This window comes from Lipophrys pholis, assembly GCF_963383615.2.
Source record: "Lipophrys pholis genome assembly, chromosome: 12".
Lineage (NCBI taxonomy): Eukaryota > Metazoa > Chordata > Actinopteri > Blenniiformes > Blenniidae > Lipophrys > Lipophrys pholis.
The window spans coordinates 29,062,458-29,084,267 of NC_137641.1; the positions used below are offsets into that span (position 1 = coordinate 29,062,458).

The window sequence follows — 21,810 nt, forward strand, 5'->3', positions numbered from 1 at the left end:
TTTTTTTTATTATTTTTTGCACCTTTGTAATGTTTTCTCAAGTAAATGTCTGAACATGACATTTGTGCCATTTTAAAAAAATATATTTGCACGTGAAGTACTTGTATAATAACTTCGGATTAATACAGTGCTATAAAATTTAATAGAAAAATTCATAAAATTTGATAGAATAAAATGTTTATGAGGTTTATTTATTTACATTTATATGCCATTTTAGAACATTTGGGAATTAATACTTATACCTTTATTTATTTGCATTATTTTAAAACTTTTGAACGGCTGTCGTTTTTTGTTTTTTTATATATATATTTAATGTTGTATTGACTCTTTATTTAGATAAATAAATAAATGTGTAATTAATTATATATGTAAAAATGTAAATAAAAAATTTATTGAATGAATGACTAAATAGATAAATAAATAAAGCAGTTAGTTTAAGAGGTGAAATACCAAATAATAATGAATCTGTATTTATGAGAACCAGGCCTTCGTTGGCGTTTATCTCAATAACATTTTCCTCCTCATATAAGAAAAATATACTTCGATATGTTGGGTAAATATACCGTAAGCCGACTCTGAGATTATTTATTGGTTCATACAAATCCCCATTAAAACTTTTTAACAAGCATCCAGAGTGATTGGACGGTGGAGAGGCGCGGGGACGAGGTCTTTGTTTCCCCTCCTCCTGTCTGATTGCTGCTGACGTGATTCACCTGAGCCTGAGTGTGTGATCGTCTTCACCTGGTGGCTCTGGTTTATACTGGGCTGCTTCTGTCTGTTCTGGTTGCTGGTTCGTCTGCGTCACGTCTGTCTGAGCTTTGGTCTCTGAGCAAATCCTGATTTACTGCTCAGCTGAAGAATTAATTCCAAGTGAGACAGACTTTTTTTTTTTCACCTCAAAAAATTAGTTTTTCTTGTTTGTCGTCACTTTGGCTCAGTTGTGCTTGTAGACCGACTTGTAAGAGCATATTTAACTTTTTATATGTCAAGTCAGTGTACTAGAGATGTCCTCTGATTCCAAGCAGAACTCTTTCATTATTTCCTACTTTCTCTTTTCTTCTATTAACCCTTTGAGAGTCAATCGTTCTTAATTGACTTCCTGTCCAAAGAGGCGATGCAGCTCAGAAAAAGACGACACACAAAATAAAAGACCCACATTTCTTTGCAAGAAAACATAGCTAGTAACCTTTTATTATCTCTTTGAAATAAATAAACGTAGAATTTAACACAATGAAATGAAACTCGTGACATCTCCGAACCTTTTAAAATAGAGCCTGCTTTTTTTTTTTTTTTTTTTTAGTAAACATTAACTTGTACATCGTGTACCAAAAGAAAACTATTCCAAAAAAATGTACAAAATGCAGCAAAAGAAATAAATAAATCAAGTATTGTGCAGATTTTTCCCATTAAATCATCCAAACCAGCTGCTGACAATCAGGCCATGTTTACGCGTACCCGGGTATTTGAAAAAAAAAAAAACCAGTGATATTTCTCTGCGTTTGGTCTCTGAACCAGGTGTATGTGAGGGTCCGCGTAAATTAAGACTTTTTTTTTTAAAGGTAGAGGGAAATGTCAGTTTTTGTAAAAACACGGGTCGGTGTAAACGTGGCCTCAGTCAGTACGGGGGGGGTCCGGGGGGGGGGGGGGTTGCTCGTGCTGATTAAACTCGTACAGTGAGCGGTTAATGAGCAGCTCGGAGTTCGGTGGCACAGCTCAAGTGGTTTTGGTTCAGCCCTCCGAGCCAGGCAGAGGTCTCAGGACGGCTCGTGCGGCACTGGAATACACTGGAATATGACGGTAGTAATACAATACGAAGCTATACTGATGTGGCATCATGACGCACTTTTATCTTCTGGAACAATTTCCCCGTACTGTAATTATCTGTCCTCCGGGACACAACAGCAGCAGCAGCAGCAGCACAGATCCAAAACTAAAAAAAATACGTTTTAAAGCATAATCAAACGTGTGAACACATTCAGAGCAGTGTATTCAGCCCTCCCCATCCCAGCACAAAGACTCTCACACTCCTGCAAACACACTAAATAGAAAACGAGACGAGACATCAGCACTGACTAACACCCATTCTGTACCTCACGTTTTTAAAAAAAAAAAAAAAAGCTCCTTCCTTATAATAAAAGGTACCAGTAGTTGAAGAAGCCTCTGCATGTGCAGTTTGGATTATTCACAGCAGTAGGGAATTTATTTATTTATGTGGGTTGGTTTTTTTTGCCGAGCTGAAATAGCAAAAACTTTAACTTAAGTTCCCCTCCGCCTGTAATAGTTGCACTTGGTATCAGTAGTTTGATCTCTATCTGCAGTAGATTCAGTGTTCGTCATCTCTCAGGTCCGGTTTTTTCCGTCTCTGCTACATAAGAGCCCGTGATCAGTGTCTCGCACGTGTAGGACGGACCTACGAATCAAAACGCCGACGCGTGGCATGCAGAGTACAAAGCTATCAAAAAAAACAGGAGGCCTCTCTAACGACGCGTCGGCCTCCTCCGTGTTCTCATGGGTCCCGCCCAACAGGAGTACACAACAACAACAACAACAACAACAACAAAAAACCTGTCCTTCTTTCTTTCTTTTTTTTTATCACTTCCGCCTTGCGCTGCCCGGCCTCTTGACCTGCCAGAGGTGGTTGTGGATGGTCAGGGCGTCCACGCTGACCGACACCGACTTGGCGGGGATGACGTTGAACTGCTTGCGGTCGGAGCTGTACTTGTACAGCTTGTCGATCATCTTGCGGCCGATGGCGCGCGGCCCCGTGCCCGTGAACTTCACGATCTCCTCGGTTTCCGGCGAGTAGCAGTAGACGGCGCGGAACTGACAGCCGCCGTCGCGGAACAGGATGATCAGGTGGTTGGACTCGCACTTCTCCAGCTCCTGTGGGGTCGCCAACCAAACCAGGGAATGAGTGACGATCAGAATTAGAAATACAATCCCGCCTCGACGCACTTCCTGTGTCTGCATATTAAAATAAATGATTGCAATACAGCGTGTAAATCTAAACTTATCTGTATATATATTTTATTTTTTCCCCCCTTATACTACTACCTCCAATACTGTTATTCCTCTTAAACTTTCAATTGGATGAGAATACGTTTGTGGCTGTAACAAGACAGTGTTCCTCATATGAATAGTTCATCTCAGGGCTCCCCAACCAACGTGGAAACGTCCGAGGAAGGACAATAATCTGACCTCAAGGATGACGTTCTTCTGGCCCTCGTTGACCTTTCCCGCCAGGCAGCAGTGGGCGATGGCGTTGATGATGATCGGCTTGTTGGACTTGGAGCTCGGCTCCTTGAAGAGTTTCGGACCTTTAAACAAACAAAACGTGTCAAAAAAAACGAATCCAGAACAAATCGTCTTGAAGAAAGGAAAAGCCTCTTTAAAGTGCTTTTGATGTCATTTCTTTCATCTGCCGAGGTAATAACGCTTGAATCGCCGCTCACCGTTGTATTCGCTTGACGTGATGGATGAAGCGATGGAGCCGTTCTCCCAGTCCCGCTCCATGTTCCTGCTGGACGCCCTGCTCAGCAGGGGGAATGACTCCATGGAGCACACCGATTCAGCCCTAGAGCGCACACTTCAAAGGTCACCTGGCTGGAAAACGGATCCGTGCAACAGTGTGCAGGGGCGAAGCGCTCACCTGTGTGACTCCGCCTCTCCGGAGAGGACGCTGTCCACCTCCGTGGCCAAAGAGAGCGTCGATCCTCGATGGCTGCAGCTCAGATCCGCTGGAGATAAACGCACGGGGATTTATTAGAAGTTGTTTTGTTTTTTTTGTTGTTGTTTTTTTTAGCAAAATCCTTCATATTCTATGATTATTCTCACTAAAAGCGTTGACATTTACTGGTAAAACTAAAGTGTGGCTGATCTTCCGATAGAGAATTCATTGAAAGCGTTTCCAGCGGGGGGATTGTGAACGGCATGCTTGGTAAGACGCCATGCAGAGCAGGTTAGAAGGTTCACCTCCCCTGCAGGCTGCTGCTGAGCCCTGCGCTCTGATCAGCGTGGACACCTTCAGAGAGTCACCTGCACAACACACAAACTCACAGGGTGTGTACACTGAACACACACACACACACACACACATACACATACACACACACCACCAACAACAACACCAACAACAACAACAACACGTAGAGACAAGAAACGGGCGGAGGCGACGTGACGCGTGAGTGCATGTGATCTTACGTGTGGTGGATCCTTTGGAGAGGACGCCGGACTCCTCGCGGTGCAGCGATTTGGGCCGGTTTCTCCTGGACTTGGGCCGCGGGCGAGGGCGGGGCTTGGCGGCCAGGCCCTGCTCCTCCATGAGGGCTTGCTGCTTCCTCTGCAGATACTCCTGTTTGATCAGTTCTCGACGAGCCTTCTCCTCCTCCTTCCGAATGCGATCTTCTTCCGCCTTCCGCCTTTAAAGAAAAAGTAAAAATGCAGTGAAGTCAGCAGAGTCGAGACGAAGCTCTGCGGTACGTTGTTTTGACGCCGGCGCCTACCGGGCCTCGTCACGTTTGAGCTCGCTCTCGGCTTCCTGCTGCAGCTTGCGGAGCCTCGCCTCCTCGGCTTTGCGCTGCTGTTTGAGCATGAAGGCGGCGCGACGTTTCGCCATTTCATCTTCTGCTTTCTCGTCGTCCTGAAAGATTAAAATTATTCTCCTGATTTAGAAAAAAAAACAACAACAACAACAAAAAAACACGCATTAAAAAAAAGTCTTGATTTTCACCTTGAAGAAGAAGCCCAGCGCGTTCTTTTGCTCGCCTTCTGCTGCGCATTCGGTACCGGCGTCCAGCGGTTCCTTGACCTCCGTCAAGTCGACCTCAATCAGTTGACCCTTGACCTTGGCACTCTCATCGCCAATGACGACATCATTCCCTGAGTGTGCAGCCGTGCTCTCCTCTTGTTCTTCATTCTGGGATGGAGACATGGCGAGGCGTTCGGTTCCTCCTCCAGAGGCGTCGTGAACTTTAAAGGTGGATTTTCTCTGAATGCTCCTCTCGGCGACGCTTCCCGTGTCCTGCTCTTCGCTCGGACCCGATGGTGTGCACTCTGCGGACGCCATCTTTGATTTGAAAGACGTCTTGCCGTTCTCCTTGCTCTGTTTCCGTTCAGACGTTTTGCCGCGATGGCTGGAGGTGAGCTTGGGGGGCCGCCGGGCGGGGACGGAATCGCTGCTGCTGATGTCCACAAAGTGAACGGCGTATGGTCTGGAGTCTGAGGTAGAGGACGTTGAGTCTGTTGTGCTCGGGGTTGTGCTTGGGACCGACTGGGCGGAGTCTGAGGGCGACGCCACGTTGTGCTTCATCAGGAGGTCCTGCTGGAACGACAGCTGCGTCATCTGCTGCTGGATGGTGCTGATGGCTTCATTCAGCAGGTCGATGGAGCGCGAGCACTCGTTCAAATCGGGTTCGGCCACGTTGTCCTGCGACAGGTTGCTCAGCTTGTTGTCTCGGCTCATCGGTCCTCCCTCTGCTCTCGCCTGCATCTTGAGAGCCTCCAGGCAGGAGTCGTCCCTGCTGGACGGGCTCTTTGCTTTACTCCTGTCGGCGGCGGCGAGCTCTTTGGATTCGTGTTTCAGGGGCAAAGGAAGCGTGTCGCTCCTCCCTCCGCCTTTCTTCACGATGTTCAAGAAGGCGGCTTTTCCCAGCTTTAGCCTCTGCCGGGCGGACAGCGTCTCCATCTTCTTCTTCTGATACTCAATCGCCCGTCTTTGCTCTTCGAGCCGCATGTGAAGCTGCAGCAGCTCTGAAGGCATGGCCGAGGGACCGACTGCCATGAGACTCTTCCCCAGCACGGCGCTCGGCTCCTTCCCGAGCCAGCCCGGCGTCGAGTCACTCTTCAGCTGCCAGGGAGGACAGGGCGTGAGCTCCGAGCCGTCCGGCGTGGTTTTCTGGGAGCTGCTGGTACTCGAGTATCCTTCGCGCAGTCCAAGTTTAAGGAGCTTTCTCTCGGCGAAGCTGGTCATCTTGACGCTGGCGCTGCCCGACGCGCTGCAGCTGCTCGCCCAGGAAGCGGTGCTGGGGCAAGGGCTCGATCGCCCACTGCCGTCCTCCTTATCGCCCCGCTCGCTCACCTTCAAGTCCTCTCTCAGTTTGTCCGACTCTCCGTCCCCCTGACCAAATCCGGCGAAGTCTTCGTCCTCTAAGCACCTGCCCTTTCCTCTTCTCACGAGCTCGCCGTCGTCGTCTTCCTCGAGGTCTGCGATGTCGGAGTCGGAGTCCGGCCCCGGCTCCAGCACGGAGGAGAACGGACTGTCGCAATCGGCTTCTTCTGACAAATGAAGGAAGAAGCCTTGAGGCGGCATCGTCCCAGGCTGAGCGCTGCCTGCTGATGCCTCAGGTAGCCTCGGAGCACTAGACACTGGTTCCACCATCGCAGGGTGTGTAGAGGTACTTCTACTGGAGGAGACGTTGGAGGCTCCTCTCCTCGCTCGACAGCGACCTTCACCACTCTCCTCCTGCTTATTCAGGCTGATGCTTTTCTCTTTGGCTGGCTTGGAGATGGCGGGCATCAGAGGCTCCAGGAAGTAGCTGTCGGCCTGACAGTCCAGAGCGAAGGGAGCCGTGTCGAGGCAGGAGGAAACCCTGGAGGCGGAGGCCGCGTTCTGCGTCTCCAGCTCGTCCTGCTCCATGTCGCTTCCGATTCGGCGTCGAGGAAACGCAGACGGGTGCACAACGGCCACCAGCTCCTCCTCCTCTCTTTCCTCCTCCTCGTCCTCGATGCGCATGTGGCTGAGCAGGCTTTGGCCGCTGAGTCGGTGCTGAGGGAAACCGGAACCGTGCATGTGTTTCGGGGTGTTGCTCATGATGTTTGAGGCTAAGCTGTCTTTGCTGATGGAGCGCGCCAGGCTGATGCTGTCTGCGTCCTCCTCCAGACCAAGATGCAGGGCGTAGGGCGCAGGCTGGGAAACGGGCCTGGATGGAGCGACAGGAGAGAAGGGGAGTTACGCATCGCGAATTGTTGATTTGACGCTATTGCAGGAAGCGTACGGCTGTAATTATGCTGCTCACCTCGGCCTCCTCTCGGGCCAGGCCAGAATAGAACCTTGATACGGTCCGTCTGTGCGCGTCGTGGAGTTGGACCTATTTCTGCCCTCTGTGCAAAAGAACATATGACTCGTATTAGAAAATGTGTACGATTAGTGTCGGTCGATCCGAACAAACCTAACCTTTAGAAAAGAGCTCATTATGTGTGTGATTTTTTTTAAAGGTCACGACACTAAACATTCCCATGAAATGCTGCAATTTATCAACTGAACCAGGCCGGTCGGATGCCGTGGTTAGTGTAAAATGTGTGTATTCAAGTCGGGATGAACGTAAAACTACAAGTCGTGTTACAATGATATAAAAAAAACAACAACATATTATCATGTGCTTTTTTTGTCTTTATTCACGCTGGTAAAACCTTGTTTGTTTTTACCTGAACTGCCCTCCTCGACCACCTTCTGCTGTCTTTGTCTCAGGGGCAGTAGAGGCTGAGATGAGTTTGATGAAACTGACGTAGCACTGTAAGACAAAGACGATGGTTTTGATCATCCTTCCAAATCGAAAGTGAAACTATGAGGTTGAATAATAAAGTGTGTAAAAACATTGTTACTGTGGTTTGTAATGTGTAAACATTTCATTTCATATATTTGGGAGGTTACCACATATTTATAGACAATACCTTCATAAAGCAAGTATCCTATAATAACCTGTAGTGGCATTAAGATGTATGGGAAGTATTTGCTATTCTTCTTATATAAACAAGACCACAGATGTTAAACGTCTGTCCACAGACTCAACACCAGCCTTCCAAACAGACCAAAGAGCAAATTTCAACTAAGAATAACAGCTGTATTTAAACTGTCCACTGTCTGTGGCATAAATGGAACAGAAGGGGGCGCCACTGCCCGTAATGTCATAGTTATGCTTTAATCCCGTTTCCACAATCTTTTCAGGTGAAAATGGAAAACCGTTGTTGCGTTTTGAGGGCGTCCAACCGTTTCCAAGACAACGGCGCTCAGAGCCAATGAAAACACAACTCCAGGAGATCCTTGTGCTGACTCTGCTGTCTCCTGGTAAACTTGTAAACGAGGATATAGAAAAGTACTGATCCCGATAACTTTTATATTACAAGCACAAAACCGTAGAAGTAGACGAATCCTTGCTGATTAAAACAAAATCAACATAATCTTGTTTTCTTTGGAGGAACCGCAGCCTGCGTGTCTATTGGTGGCATTTCGCCTGATACCTGGGTTCAGGGCTCGTGGGCGCGGTCAAAACGTCGGCAGAGTTTGACGTCGTCAGGAAACTCCGTTTGGTGGCGTTGGAGATGGGAGCAAAGGACTGAGACGTTTTTGGCTGCAGCAGCAGCCTCACTGTAACGACAGAACAGGAAAAAGTGATTCAACAACAAATGTTGTCTTGCTGCTTCTGTCTCGTCCCTTTGGGGACGAATGCATCTATAGAGTCAAGTACATATTATTTCATACCGTCCTTGACATCCTGAAGGTCTCTTGGTTGAACAAAATCTGGCTTCACGGTTTCAAACCACCAGAAAAGCTCAGCAATGAAGACCATGACATTACTCTGCAAAACACAATGAACAAAGTCAACGACGTGACGATGAACATGTACACATTGTTCATGAATTGGACTCACTTTTAGTACTAGTGGAGAGTACAACAGGTCTTCAGGCTTTAGATAAAAACATTTGTTCAGGTACTCGTGTGAAAACTCCTTGAGCAGCTGAATGTTGTAGATGCTGTCCGCTATAGAGGGGATCTCCTTCAGACAGACATCTGCAGGGAGGGAGGACAGCGGCGGTCTGTGTTACTTGGTAAATAACTGTTTAGTGGAGGACTGTGGCTCCAAATAGCAAAAACCCATTAAAGCGCATTATATCCGGTGTTGCTGTACCTTCCAGTCGAATGAGCTCGGGGCAGTAGAAGTGGACGACCGCCAGCAGAGCGGCGCCGTCGGACACGTCCTTCAGCAGGTCGTCCAGCAGCGGGAAGTGCTGGAGCGTGCGACCCGACAGGTGATCCCTGCGGTAACGCACCTACGCAACGAGAGAGGATCCCACTTTACACGGTGGTCTTATCTAACGGGCTCACTGGTGACGCAGATGCACAACATTTCTCCCTTCTTCAGTCAATCACACATTTCTCATATGCCTCTCTTTAACACACACACACACATCACTTATACGTCGCTGGCCTCTGCTGCTTCCTGTCCTGTTATGCATGCGGTATAAGGTCAGGTGACGTGTGAGCTCTCATGCGGTACATTAACGTGTTAGTGTATTTAGAAGGGGCTGACGCAGGCCTTTGTGCATCTATAGAATGAAGCGGATTTGAAATGTTAAAAACCAAAAATAAATAAAAGGTGAATGGTGAGTACATTACCACATGAGAGAACTCCACAGGCTCCAACAAGCAATGGGCCAGAGCATGCAATATATCAGGCTGGTGAGGGAAAGAAAAGAAATGAATGAGGAGGAAGGTTGATGAGGAGACGGGGGCGTGCAAACGCAGTGTGGACGAGGCTGAAATGCGAGAATTTAATACAAAAAGAAAAAAGAAAAAAACTGTGCGGTGTTATTCACTTTTTGTTTCTCCTTTTTTTTGCCACTAAGGGGCGCTGTGTCATCTTCACTTAAAAAAAAATAATAAAAAAAAACACAGAAACATTCACTGGTACAAGAGATCCCACTTACAGGTACAAGCTTCCAATACCATTTGGAGGGAGACTAGTATCCAAGAGCACCAGGAGGGGAAAGACACAAACAGGAGAAGCAGCAGACAAGTCAAGGGTGAGATACAACGGAAAGGATTCAGATCATCTCCGCTCAGAGAGGAGACGCATCTGATCCTGTGTGATCTGGAGGAGGGACAGACGGGACGGGGTCCACCATGTTTAGTTTGAGGAGCAGGCGGGAGAAACAGGAAGCAACTAGCAGAGAGGGTTATAGATGGTGAGGCCGATGGAGAGGGAGAGATACGTGAGTTTGCAGTAAAACGAACGACCAAATTTCTTTTAAACAATATTGGTCGGCTGAAAACACCTGTATGTTTGTTTGTTTTTTACTGCTACTAATAGTTTTTTTTTTTTTTTTTTAACATATGTACTGTCCAGTGACCTTGGGTGTCATGAAAGGCGCCGATAATAATAATAATTAATAATAATTTTATTATCATTACACATGACAAAGCTGGAACTGGAATAAATGAACAATCATGCCTCAGGTCACCATATGCTTTATAACTATTCTATATGATTTTTATCACACTATGAACATCTTTAAAGGCAAAAAACATGAACCGATTAATCACATAATGAAAAAGTAAAGTGGAATAAAAATCAGTTGGACTCTCTGGTGGGCTGTATGTTTGACACCCCCGGTCTAACAGCAACATAATGTGACCATATATACCTTTAAATAATGCAATATTTAATCATTAACAAGAACACTTCTTTTTATCAAAATGTATTTATATCTTTATGTTTTTTGATCCAACAGACTTTCGTTGAGTTTGGCTGGTTCATGTTACCGTCTGTAACTTTTGTAACGTCTGACCCAAAGAACGGCATTAAAAATATAAAACTTCAATCCCATAATATATTGTTTTATCTCAAATTAACTTCTTTAATGTATCATAGGACAGAATTCCTATCAATATACAGCAAACAGTCCTGGTGAGGAAAAAAACCATCATGATTTGCACTTATATGTATAAACTAGAGGCTTTAAAGAAAAACGAAAAAGAGGAGGAGTGAGAGGACGAGCTAAAAGAGAGAGAGAGACAGAAAGTAAAGAAAAATGTTTTCACCTTTTGGTGGCTTGGTGAATCCAGCAGATGTTGCTTCATTTTGCACTCCTTCTCTGTGATCTCCCTCATCTTCATGTTCACCTGCCGTCACAGAGAAGCTGCAGGTCAAAGCAGGAAGCCGAGGAAGGCAGGAGGAGCCGACGTCTCGTCAGGCTCCTTACCTTGTTGATCCAGAAGACCATCGCATCTTCCAGGTCGAAGGGAAGCTCCTTGGAGGCACTGAAGTTTGAGAATCTCTTCACACTGGACACCACCTTCTCGATGCTGATCATCTCCACCGTGTAGGCCATCATCAGGGCATCGATGAGGTGGATGTGGGAGCTCTGAAAGAGTCCAAGGCTCTCCGTTACATTCCGATGCATCAATTAATGAAATATAGATTTTTTACAGCATTTCCTATGCAAAATCACCCTGTAAGTATTGTTCAAAAAAAAGAATATGTAGTTTTTAACGTCCCCCATGTTTCCGTATGAAGAACCCGTTAAAGCAGGGGTGTCAAACATAAGGCCCGTGGGCCACAACCGGCGTCTGGGAAGCAAATTGTAGAAATTCCAAAGAAAATCGAATCAAATCTCCAACAAAACGCTGAGATGTCGGTGATGCTGCCATGAAAGACAGCAAACTAGAATTAGCCTTAAAACCACACTCAGCTTTGTAAGAGTATGCATAACAGCTGGAGGAGACGTTTTCTGGACATCTAGCATCAGAAGGTTTCATCATAATTGACTTTACGTTGAGATAAAAGACATTTTTGGTAATAACTGTTTGGTTTTTGCAGGAAAAAAATATACTAATTTTCATCACGTATACTCTACAGCACAACAAGGAAAATCTTTCAAATCTAAAACTAAAATTGATTATGGCACCTAAACTAAAATGTGTTTGAAATTCCTGCTGAAAGAAACTTGACATTATCAGCAGCCGATCACGTTCCACACACAGACGTCCCTGAATGAGAAAACTGGAGGATTTGAAGAGTAATAATCTAGAATAATAACTATAAACGCAGACAATAGTTCATATTTTTCCCTTCATGAGGACGATCTGTTTACCTAGAAGCCAGTTAAAAGAACAAGACTGAATTGAACAGGTATTTTCTTTATGGAATAAAAATCCACAAGGATCAGTAGATTAATATGAATCGAAGTCCAAAGTAAAAACTCCGGACCTGTCAGCTGAGACTTCCTACTAAAACGCTGAGCCGCCGGCTCATTTGGCCTCATCAATGATTTAGTTACAGATGCTAAAACCTGCAGAAACAGTGGAACCCGGCGGTGCATTATTTATTCCAGTGCTCCCTGCTGCACATTTGGCTGCGGGAAAGCAAAGTCACATCAGCTCGCTATAGCAGATGGTGAGTGTGGGTTGATGCAGCACCGGGTGACACTACTGAACTACAATTCACACAAAAATGGAGACTATTTCTTGACTGATCAACTCGAACACCCAAAGTGAAAAGTGCTTCTGTGACTCCTTCAGGCAGTGGAACAAAGACGTAGAAAATAACTCTGACATGCTACAACTCGGTTAAAATATTAAGTGTTGAGAAGCATGACCTATGAAGGTAGAGCTTGTCACTACATGAAGATGCTTCTTGCATCAATAGGAACTCTTGGAAAATACAAGGTGTTTATTGGCTTTTGATATTTAAAAAAAAAAAAATATATATATTTTAATTGAATCTTTGTAAATCACAAAAGAAATACAACAACTTTGGCACAGAATCACGTGCAATATGAGCAAAATAGGGACGCACCGGTTCCGGTATCGGGTCCGATACTGCACAGAGTACTCGTACTCGTCAAGGATCCCCAGTACAATCGCATCATGTGTGTATGGAGGATAAATTAGTCTAAATGACATTTAATAACTACTGGAACTTCTGGAATCTAAGCCGCACCGACCAAATTATAAAAAGAAAAGAATTATTGTGCATATACAGTAAAAATACAAAAACACTGAGGGTTTTCATCTCTGTTGATTAAGTATTTGAACGGTTATTTGCCGATTGTGATTCTGAGGAGGACGAACGGTCAGCAGCTCGGAGTTACGTGATGCACCTGAACGCATCACCCATGTAGATGCATCAGCGGCGTGACGCTCGATCACCCGTGAAAAATCCAATAAATTAGCCGCCACTTCCCTTCTCAGTTGAATCTCTAAACTTATCACACCCACGCTATCCCGTCGCCGCCAAAGCGCGCGCCGTGCGATCCCATCACATTTAAATGAAAGGCGACGTTTGGACCAACCATTTTAATGGGGGAGGAGCCGAGGTCCAGGTCGGACACCGGCGTGTTGTCGCTCTCCAGGACATAGAGGCCTTTCCTGCACAGGGATTGGATGACGGACTGGTGGCTTTGGAGCGAGGCGGCCTGCTCGGCGTGGAGGATGAGGCCACACACGCGGCAGTAGAGCTCCCCGGACTGCAGCAGGCGGAGGATGGGCGGCTTGATGTGCTCCTGGTCGTACTGGTCCGTGTAAAAAGGATCTCGCAGGTCCGGAGGGATGTGATCTGGAGGAAGAAATAATGACATGAGGACAGTTATTGTTTGTTTTTCTGTCCAGTAGACCAGTGATTCCCAACCAGAGGACCCGGCCCGCCACAGGAGGGCGCCAAAGAATCATGGGGGGGTTTGGAAAAACCCTCTTGAATTTAATTAATTTATATCATATAACTACTTGAAGCATTTACACTGAAAGAGTATAATCAATTCAAAGATTAAAAAATATATCTATTTAATAGTGACTGCAATTGCAAAGAAAACAAGGACTGAAATAACTACTTGATTCAAGTCTCTTATTTAAATAGTCAACTAATATAGTCACTAATTTTCACAATAAAACTACAAAAGAGATGTGTGATCTGCAAGTTTGGGACAGCAGTTACTAGTTGTGTCAAGTTACTGCAAATTAAGCATTAATGAAGATCATTGTTTTGTTCTGAGCTGTGTTTTATAAAAAAAATTATAATTAAATAAAATGCTGTAGACCGCACAATTCTCTTGTTTTCTTCTTGAACATAAGTTCTTAATACCGTACCTGGGTAAACAAATGTTTGTTCAATTTGGGGTTTTTTCAATCGAATAATTGTAAAAAAAATAATCTACTGATTAACCGATTAGCAAAATAATCATTAGTTGCAGCCCGAAAGGAAAGAAAATGGCAGCGCGAACCACCGAAAAGGGAGAAATTAATCTGTAAAAAAAAGAAATAAAGATCGAACCAAGAGAGTTACATAGATTATTCCTTCGCTGAAGCAATGGACCAAATTAGAGCTGAGCTATATATATATATATATTGGTGTGCTATGAAGTTCCTTCAACTATTGTTTGTAATTGTGGTGGAGGGTCGCATACGTATATATAACATTAAATAAAAAAAAAGGTTGGTAAAACAAGAATCCAGATTTAATGTCTCCATGTCTTTGTCCTTCTGCTCATCACATCAACCCAGGAAACAAATCGACCTGTGTACAAACACCTGCGTTTATTTCTGCTCCGACACGTGTTTCGCCCGGCGCCCTGGTGACGTAAGAGAAACTGTGAGGATCCAGACACTGAAGGTTTCAGACTGTCTAAGAAGAAAGACTAAAGTCGGTGGTTGAGCGGCGGACCGGCGGAGCGGCGAGCTGGACCTGCAGGTTTTAAGCCAATGAGCTCACAGGACTTAGTGGCGGTAGTTAAGCTGACGGTGTTGACGGTTCCCCTGATGGAGGATACAAGCGTTGTTGTCTTTTTATAGGCCTTGGACAGGTTAATCCGAAGTTAAGGCCGTGAAGCACTCACGAAATTCAGTTGCTCTCTGGCTGGATTTAGATCAGGAGCAACGGGAACGTTTATCTGATAGTTTACAACATGTAGAGCGACGACAACACGATGAGGAGAAGTTGGATTTGATCTAAGAGTCAGTAAACCGACTTAGCGACTCTACATTACACCATTGAAGTACAAGGGAGTACTGGTACTTTAACAAAACATGTGGAAGGATTTATTGGACGGATTGTTTCCAGTATTTATGCTCAGCTCAGCCTGCGACTCCACTCTGTAGAGTTACTGCAGAGCTAAGAGAATCGCATCGATCTTCTCGTCAAACTCCGAAGCAGAGAGAATAAATGTACGTCTGAAGCGTGGAGAAAAGCCTCACGGGCAACAAGGCTGTGGTGAACGTCCATTATACTGTTCTGAACTGCTTCATCATTCAACTTTCACTGCCCACATTAATAATAGACATGAACTCAGAATACAACGGATCAGGGGAGAAGTTTTGTACATATTTGTGATTGTTTTCAAAAGTGGAGCTTCAATAATTACACTGAATTAATAAATACCAAATATATTCAAGAGGTCCAATTTCATCTGGAGTGGGTCAGACTGGTTTAACAGTAATAACCTTTTAAACTGAAAATCGTATGTTTTTCTTTCTTGTGGTGTAGAGCATAAGTAATGAAAACATGCGTGTGTGTGTATATATATATATATATGTTTTGTCTGGAACCTTAATGTACTGCTGCTCGTCTTGGACATGACACTCTTGAAAAAGAGATTTTTAATCTCAACAAGGTTTTTTTCTGGTAAAAATAAAGGTTAAATAAAGAATGAAAATCTAGAGACAAGGCCTTGAATGAGAAAAGAAATGTAGAATTAGGGTCACGACCGATTAAAGATTGTGATTTTCATTGTGTTTTGCTGCCAGAGTTTATTTGCGATAATAACAGGAGTGACTTTTGCTGATATACCAGTATATAAGTGATACTTTAATTAAAGGGTCGGGTAAAAGTCTGAATTCATACTAATACACTTCATAAGCTGTTCTGAAAATTCATAAAACACAATGAGAAAAAGGCTTTTCCCCTTTGAACACACAAACGTGAGACAAGCGCCAAAGCAGAACGTCCCACTATGACGACCCGCTCGTCTCGGTCCAGCCTCCACCCTTCTTCCTGCCGCAAGAACACCACCACCTCACATCATGTGACAGAAGGCGCACTCTCCACTATTGTGGTTCTGATTGGATGGCTTTTGCTTTCCTGGCAGCCCTGCCACAGACACCAAGTCTTCTGCTTACGCAGCATCGGCTATCCACCTACACCCCCCCCCCCCGTCTTCTGCCGGTCGCCGCCGTGGAGACGGGTGATGGGGGAAATGCCAGCGTGGCCGGAGGCGGGGGGGCTGGGTTTCTGTCCCATCCACTCGCTCACTGGGTGGTTTTATAGCCTCTGACCCCGGGAGGAGGGAGAGAGGAAGGCTAATCTGCCCTCTAATCCAACTTGTTAAATATTAAATATCCACCTGATCCAGAAGAGGAGGAGCGAAGGTGTAGCGCCGCATTACGTCATAACAGTGCAATAGGTAATAATATCATACATTTTCAACTCATTATGTAATAAAGCCGCATTTTGTAATAACTTGTTACATATTGCAACAGTTATTACAAAACAGTTATAACAAAAAGCAGGTGTGTGGAGCTGCATTATGTAATAACGGTGCAATAGGTAATAATGTAATGTTTGTTCTTGTGTTTTTATGCTTTGTATCATCTATAATAATTAAATAAAATAATGCAGATTTCATGTGTTTACGTCGATTTCAGTGCAACCATAATTTTAGCGTCGGTAATAATTAATGAGTGAAGCTTCAGTTTCTACCTTGTGAACAAATTTTCCATTCTAATGATTACAGTTACTTTTGATTTAGGCAATAAAACATCCTACTAGTTTGTTTTGTTTTTTTATAAATCCTAATTAAGCTGGAAAGCTGAACGTTAATCTGATGATATGATGGCTTTTCTCATTGAGGCATCAAGTTTGATGATTCATCAAACACTTTGTTGTTTCTTCAAACTCCATTAATAAACCTCTCCTGACTAAACAGCCGGTGTTGGACGGGTCCTCTGGTCCAATCCCGGTAAACACTTCAGACTTTTCAGGACCAAGACATGATGGTGAACACGAGTTCAGTCCCTCCTGAACCTCGGCTCCGCCTTCTCCGAGGTACAATGGACTTTTATTTGTCTGCTATTATTACACCTCTCAGCCGCGGTTACATGGCCAATCAGTAATCCAGTTAAACGCTGATCCCATTACGATTGCGTCACATAAACACTTCTGATTGAAATTACAAAAGGGATTAATACAGATGTTGCTGCCGCCCGAGCTTCTGGGCAAACATCTGCACACATCCTGCGCCCGGAGCCGGAGAGAAACACGGCGAAAGAAAAAAAGAAATAAATGCATTTGTCTCTACCCGGATCAAATCGTGAAAGAACAAGAACGTTTGCATCTTCAAAAGAGACACTGGATTATTTCAAATCCAATCGTCGGGGCTTCTGGGTGAAACTGGATGTGGAATCAAGCGTGGTGCGCGTCACAAAGCGAGCCAACACTGCGGTGCAAAGCATCGTGGGATTGATCAACTGCTGCTCTTCTCGTGACCCGAGCATCGTCTGCTCACTGTGTTCATGAAAGCAGATAAAAGTCGCCCTGTGTTACTGTATACTGAGCACTGAGGACGTAACGCCTCCTGTTTTATCCGGTTTTATGAGTTTAACTCTAGAAATACAAGAAAATATTCTATATTTTGGAGAGCACGGTCGGCAGCCGCCAATCAGATCACGGGAAGTCGAAACGAAGAGATGAAGAGAACGTTCAAATCGATGTTCAAATCTTAAAAGCTCTTTCAGTTCTGACGTGTTTCTAGATTATTTCTACATCCGTTTTTTGTTTTCAGGCTCCGAGGAATTAGAAGCGTCATTATCCCGAGTCGTCCACTGCTGCCAGGTCAATACAGACACACAGCGTGTCTCACTCATTCAACAAATACTTGGTTTTTCCTTTTCCTCCTCCTCCTCCTTGTCAGAAACTTGCAGCGCTGCATGAGCGGCTCAGCTGACGTCTTGCTCACACTCCTTAGAGAGCAGCCAGCCAGTGACACAAAAACCCACATTCCGGGAGTCACTCCCAGACTTTTGCACACACACACACACACACACACACACACACACACACACACACACACACACACACACACACCCTGTCCAAGCAGAGCCATCGTTTCATGTTTAATGTGCTGCCCTCATCAGAGCTGGCAGGAGTACTGACCTGTGTGTAAAAGCCTGAACCCCCCACTCAGGCGCTCTTCTATTCCATCCTGCCGTTAGATAAATGGGTTGTGCATAAAAACAGGTTGCAAAGTTTCCAACATTAGTCCTCTGCTGCAGATGCAAACACATTTTCCATTAATCTCGCTGATTAACGTACAATGACACAGCGAGAACGTCCCCGGTTGGAGTCTGGACGAACGTCCACATGCAGAGTTTGCATGTTTTCTCCTGATGCACGAGTCGGTTCTTCTCAAAAAGCCCGTTTCAGGTTGACTGTGGTGATTCTAAAACGCCTGTAAGTGTGAATGTGAGTGTGCGCCCTGTAATGGACGGGCAACTTTGCCATCATAATCAGAAACTATTTGTGATAGAATGAATGAATAAAAACATAAAAGATAAGTTTGAAGAAGATGCATTAGATGAAGTCGTCATTCATCAGGAGCATGGACAAAAATGTAGGTACACGGCATACGTGTAATTCAGCTTATGAATTGTTCCATGCCTCTTTTTCCATTGTAAAAAAAAATACATAAATAAGCCGCTTGTCGCCTGTAAAAGTGCCTTGAAATGAGTTTGTTGTATTCGGCGCTATATAAATAAAGTTAAATTGAATTGAATTAATAAACACATAAACACCCCATGCAAAGAGTAATGTTTTAATCGCTTCACAGATGTATTAATCATTTATTGCACAATAATAATAATTATTATTATCAATAGCATCAAGTTGAGGTAATTTGCCTTTTCAACAAGTACCATTGATTTCACTAAATAACCTTGAAATAAACATTTAATGAAGTTCTGCTGTTGACGTTCAATAACGTTTTCTCATGAGGTCAATGATCAGGACTCGCCCAACTACACTGCAGAGACAATGAAGAAGGTGAGTTTGTAAAAACGTGCAATAGGAGAAGTTTTTTTTTTTTAACATTTCACTGTATTTTGCAGCAGAATGTTTCATTAAAATTGGCTCTATGTAGTCATGTTTGGTATAATTGTTTGGTCTTATAGACACCATCACATGAACACGGTGCCACAACAAAGAAATGTTCGTCCTATGATTTAAAAAAAAAAGAAAATACAACCCCTGAAGTAATATGTAATGATACTGTGTTAAAGGGAAAATCAGTTGTGTTTCTTTCTATAGATCCAACAAAACTCTCATGTAAGACAATCACAACATATTGTCCATTTTGCCGATTCGAGTTTGTACAATCACGGAAAATCAACTCCCTAGGTTGCCCTCAAGACGTTAAAGTGTAAGTTTAAATGTTTGTGTTCTCGGCCATAACATTTGACTAATAAGCAGCAGCAGCAGCAGCAGCAGCAGCAGCAGCAGCAGCCAGTATTGACCCAACAGATAAATCAAGACAAGCCCAGCCTGGCTGATTAAAAGGAAAGGAAATCCTCACCTATACCATAGGCTTTGGCGAACAGCCAGCGGAGATTTGCGTCTATTTTGGCTCTGGCGGAGTCGTACAACTCCAGAGGTACGACCTGAGCCTCCACGCCGCCGCCACCTCCTCCTCCTCCTCTTCCTCCACCATCGTCATCCTCATCGGCTGCTGCTCTCCTCCGGGTGCTGGTCCTGCCAGCACTCACCTCCACCTCCATCCTGAGAGGAGGAAGAAAAAAAAAAAAACACACACAAAAACATCAGTGGGCAAGCATCACAGCATTACATCATCTGTTGTATAGAGCAAGAAGAAGAAGAAGAAGAAGAAGAGGAAGCAGGGCAGCAGATGATGAAGATGATGATGAAGATAACACCTCACCTTTATTGATGGAGCTTGTCTCTGCTGTCATTCACAATGCGTGTTTATGTTGCTGCATGTTTGATTCTTAGCTCTCACGGGGATGAGGGTCGCACAGAATCTGATCTTTATAACGACCAAATCCAGCTGAATGGGACAGATTATAATCTGCTGTTATGATCTGGACGCAACACGAACCGAGCTAGCTAGCTAAGCGGCGTACAAACACCTCGAGGACAAAATAAAAGACCGACAAAGACTCACCTCTAAGAGCACATCTGAGTCCCGAGCCCGCGGCTTCTTCGGATGGCTGTGCAGTTAGAACGCTGACATGCTGGCCTGGCTTCGGCTAACGGTGAAAGAAGAGGCGGACTCCTCCCAAATCTCCGGCCTGGCAGGATCAAGCTGCGGCGGGTTGCTGCTGCCGCTGCTGGCGGCGGCTCGTTAATCCAATAAGGAGAAGAAACATCCGACTGGAAAACATCCCGAAGTTTGATTTCCAGGAATATAATGATGTCCCAAAAAAATTAAAGGAAAAGAAAACCCAGGCTGTTATTGGCTCAGACAGACGACCGGCGGCTGTAACGGTGTTTGTCGGAGCCTGTCTCTATGGGGACGGGTGTTACCTCCAGTCCGGTCAGCCCCGGCTGCAGTACGGTGTGCCGGCCTGCAGGGGGCGATGCTTGAGTGGGAATTCTATTGTGTGACACGGCGTCCATCATGATGTAATCATAGCACAACACCAGAGGAAGAACAAGAACTACAAAATTAAATTTAAAAAACTTTTAATCATACATAAAAAGAAAAACTTAAATTAGATTAAATTACAAAAATAGAAGAAAAAGAAAAAAAATACAAACAAACAAATTCATACTTTTGAGAAATAGAAATTAAATGTGCCTTCTGCAAAAATGAAACCGAATCCTTCAGTCATCGGTTTTTTCCATTGCCTGTATTCAACTATCCTGTGGGCTTAAATTGATAATTGTATAATATGTAAAACTCACCTGTTCAGAACTGCGTTCAATGCACAGCATAAATCTATTTTTATTATGTGTTTATATGATGTTGCTCTGTTTTTATGCCTTCTGATTTTATAATGTGACGATGTAAAATGTATTTGTGTATCTTGAAAGGTGCTATACAAATAAAACATTATTATTATTATTATTATTATTATTATTATTATTATTATTATTATTATTATTATTATTATTATTATTATCCTTCAGTCGTCTATTTTTCAATGCCTATATTGAACTACATTATGGGCGAAAATTGAGGATTCTATATGGTGTTCCTAGACATTAAAAGAGAGCCTCGTCAGGAGCGGGGAAGTTGAATTGTGCAGCAACTGTCATGATGCAATGTTCTTTTTTGAGGCAAACAAAAAAAAGGACTTCAGATAAACAGGAGTGCGGGTCTGAAAATAATTAATCAAACTATTTCAACTGGCTTTACAGAGAAACTGACATCCTTTTGAAATGTTCCATAATTAAATGCCTTTTTTGTAACATTGGGCTGGAAGCCATAGAAAGAAATATCAAACTCAGATTTTCTGTTGGTTCACAGGGTTTGGTAAAAGATTAGAATTAGAATTTAGAGCTATCCGGATGGATGGATGGATGGATGGATGGATGGATGGATGGATGGATGGATGGATGGATGAAGCCCTGAATGCTGTGACTTTCACCAGAAGGGGGCGACAACGCTCCGTTTATATTTCAGATGGACACAACAGTCAGACTCTTTCCACTAAATATATCAAACCTGACCTCACATGGCTTACTTTAAAAATAAAAATAAAAATAAAAATAAAACTTCTCATATGATCCCACTGATGTTGTCAAATCGTATCTATAAATTGAAAATCGAACAAACATGAATAATTGAATATTAAGCAGAATTAATGTATATTTGTCCAACAACTCCCATCTAATTAAAAAATTTAGACAAGTGGGAATTATGGAAAATGTAAAAAAATAAAAAAATAAAAAAATAAAAAATATGGTCTATTCATCATCCAGCCCCACAGGACTTGTGAAGCGGTCATCAGTGTGGGACGTGAACAAAAGATGTCCACTTCTATGTCTTTCTGTGACTCTTCCAGTGAATTATTTTTCTCGTCTTGGACATAAT

At 43.9% G+C, this 21,810-nt stretch overlaps 1 protein-coding gene across 3 annotated transcripts; it reads right to left on the bottom strand.

Annotated features, from left to right (window-relative positions):
• Window positions 1–1,164: 1,164 nt before the first annotated feature.
• On the bottom strand, window positions 1,165–20,325 carry camsap1a (calmodulin regulated spectrin-associated protein 1a). 3 transcript variants are annotated; one of them, XM_080476216.1, is made up of 20 exons: window positions 19,936–20,325; window positions 19,330–19,532; window positions 13,069–13,331; window positions 10,978–11,139; window positions 10,817–10,897; window positions 9,392–9,451; window positions 8,904–9,045; window positions 8,646–8,785; window positions 8,477–8,573; window positions 8,236–8,362; window positions 7,423–7,508; window positions 7,014–7,098; window positions 4,730–6,917; window positions 4,503–4,639; window positions 4,201–4,418; window positions 3,973–4,035; window positions 3,650–3,737; window positions 3,453–3,574; window positions 3,199–3,317; window positions 1,165–2,883 (listed from the first exon to the last, which is right to left on the bottom strand). In XM_080476216.1, exons 2-20 carry the CDS (start codon window positions 19,529–19,531, stop codon window positions 2,593–2,595), a joined length of 4,671 nt encoding a protein of 1,556 aa, XP_080332342.1. In that variant the 5' UTR covers window position 19,532; window positions 19,936–20,325; the 3' UTR covers window positions 1,165–2,592. The 3 variants fall into 3 exon arrangements, with proteins under 3 accessions (XP_080332342.1, XP_080332343.1, XP_080332344.1); XM_080476217.1 differs by lacking the exon at window positions 3,973–4,035 and adding an exon at window positions 19,693–19,818 and having other exon boundaries at window positions 19,936–20,282; XM_080476218.1 differs by lacking the exon at window positions 3,973–4,035.
• Window positions 20,326–21,810: the final 1,485 nt, after the last annotated feature.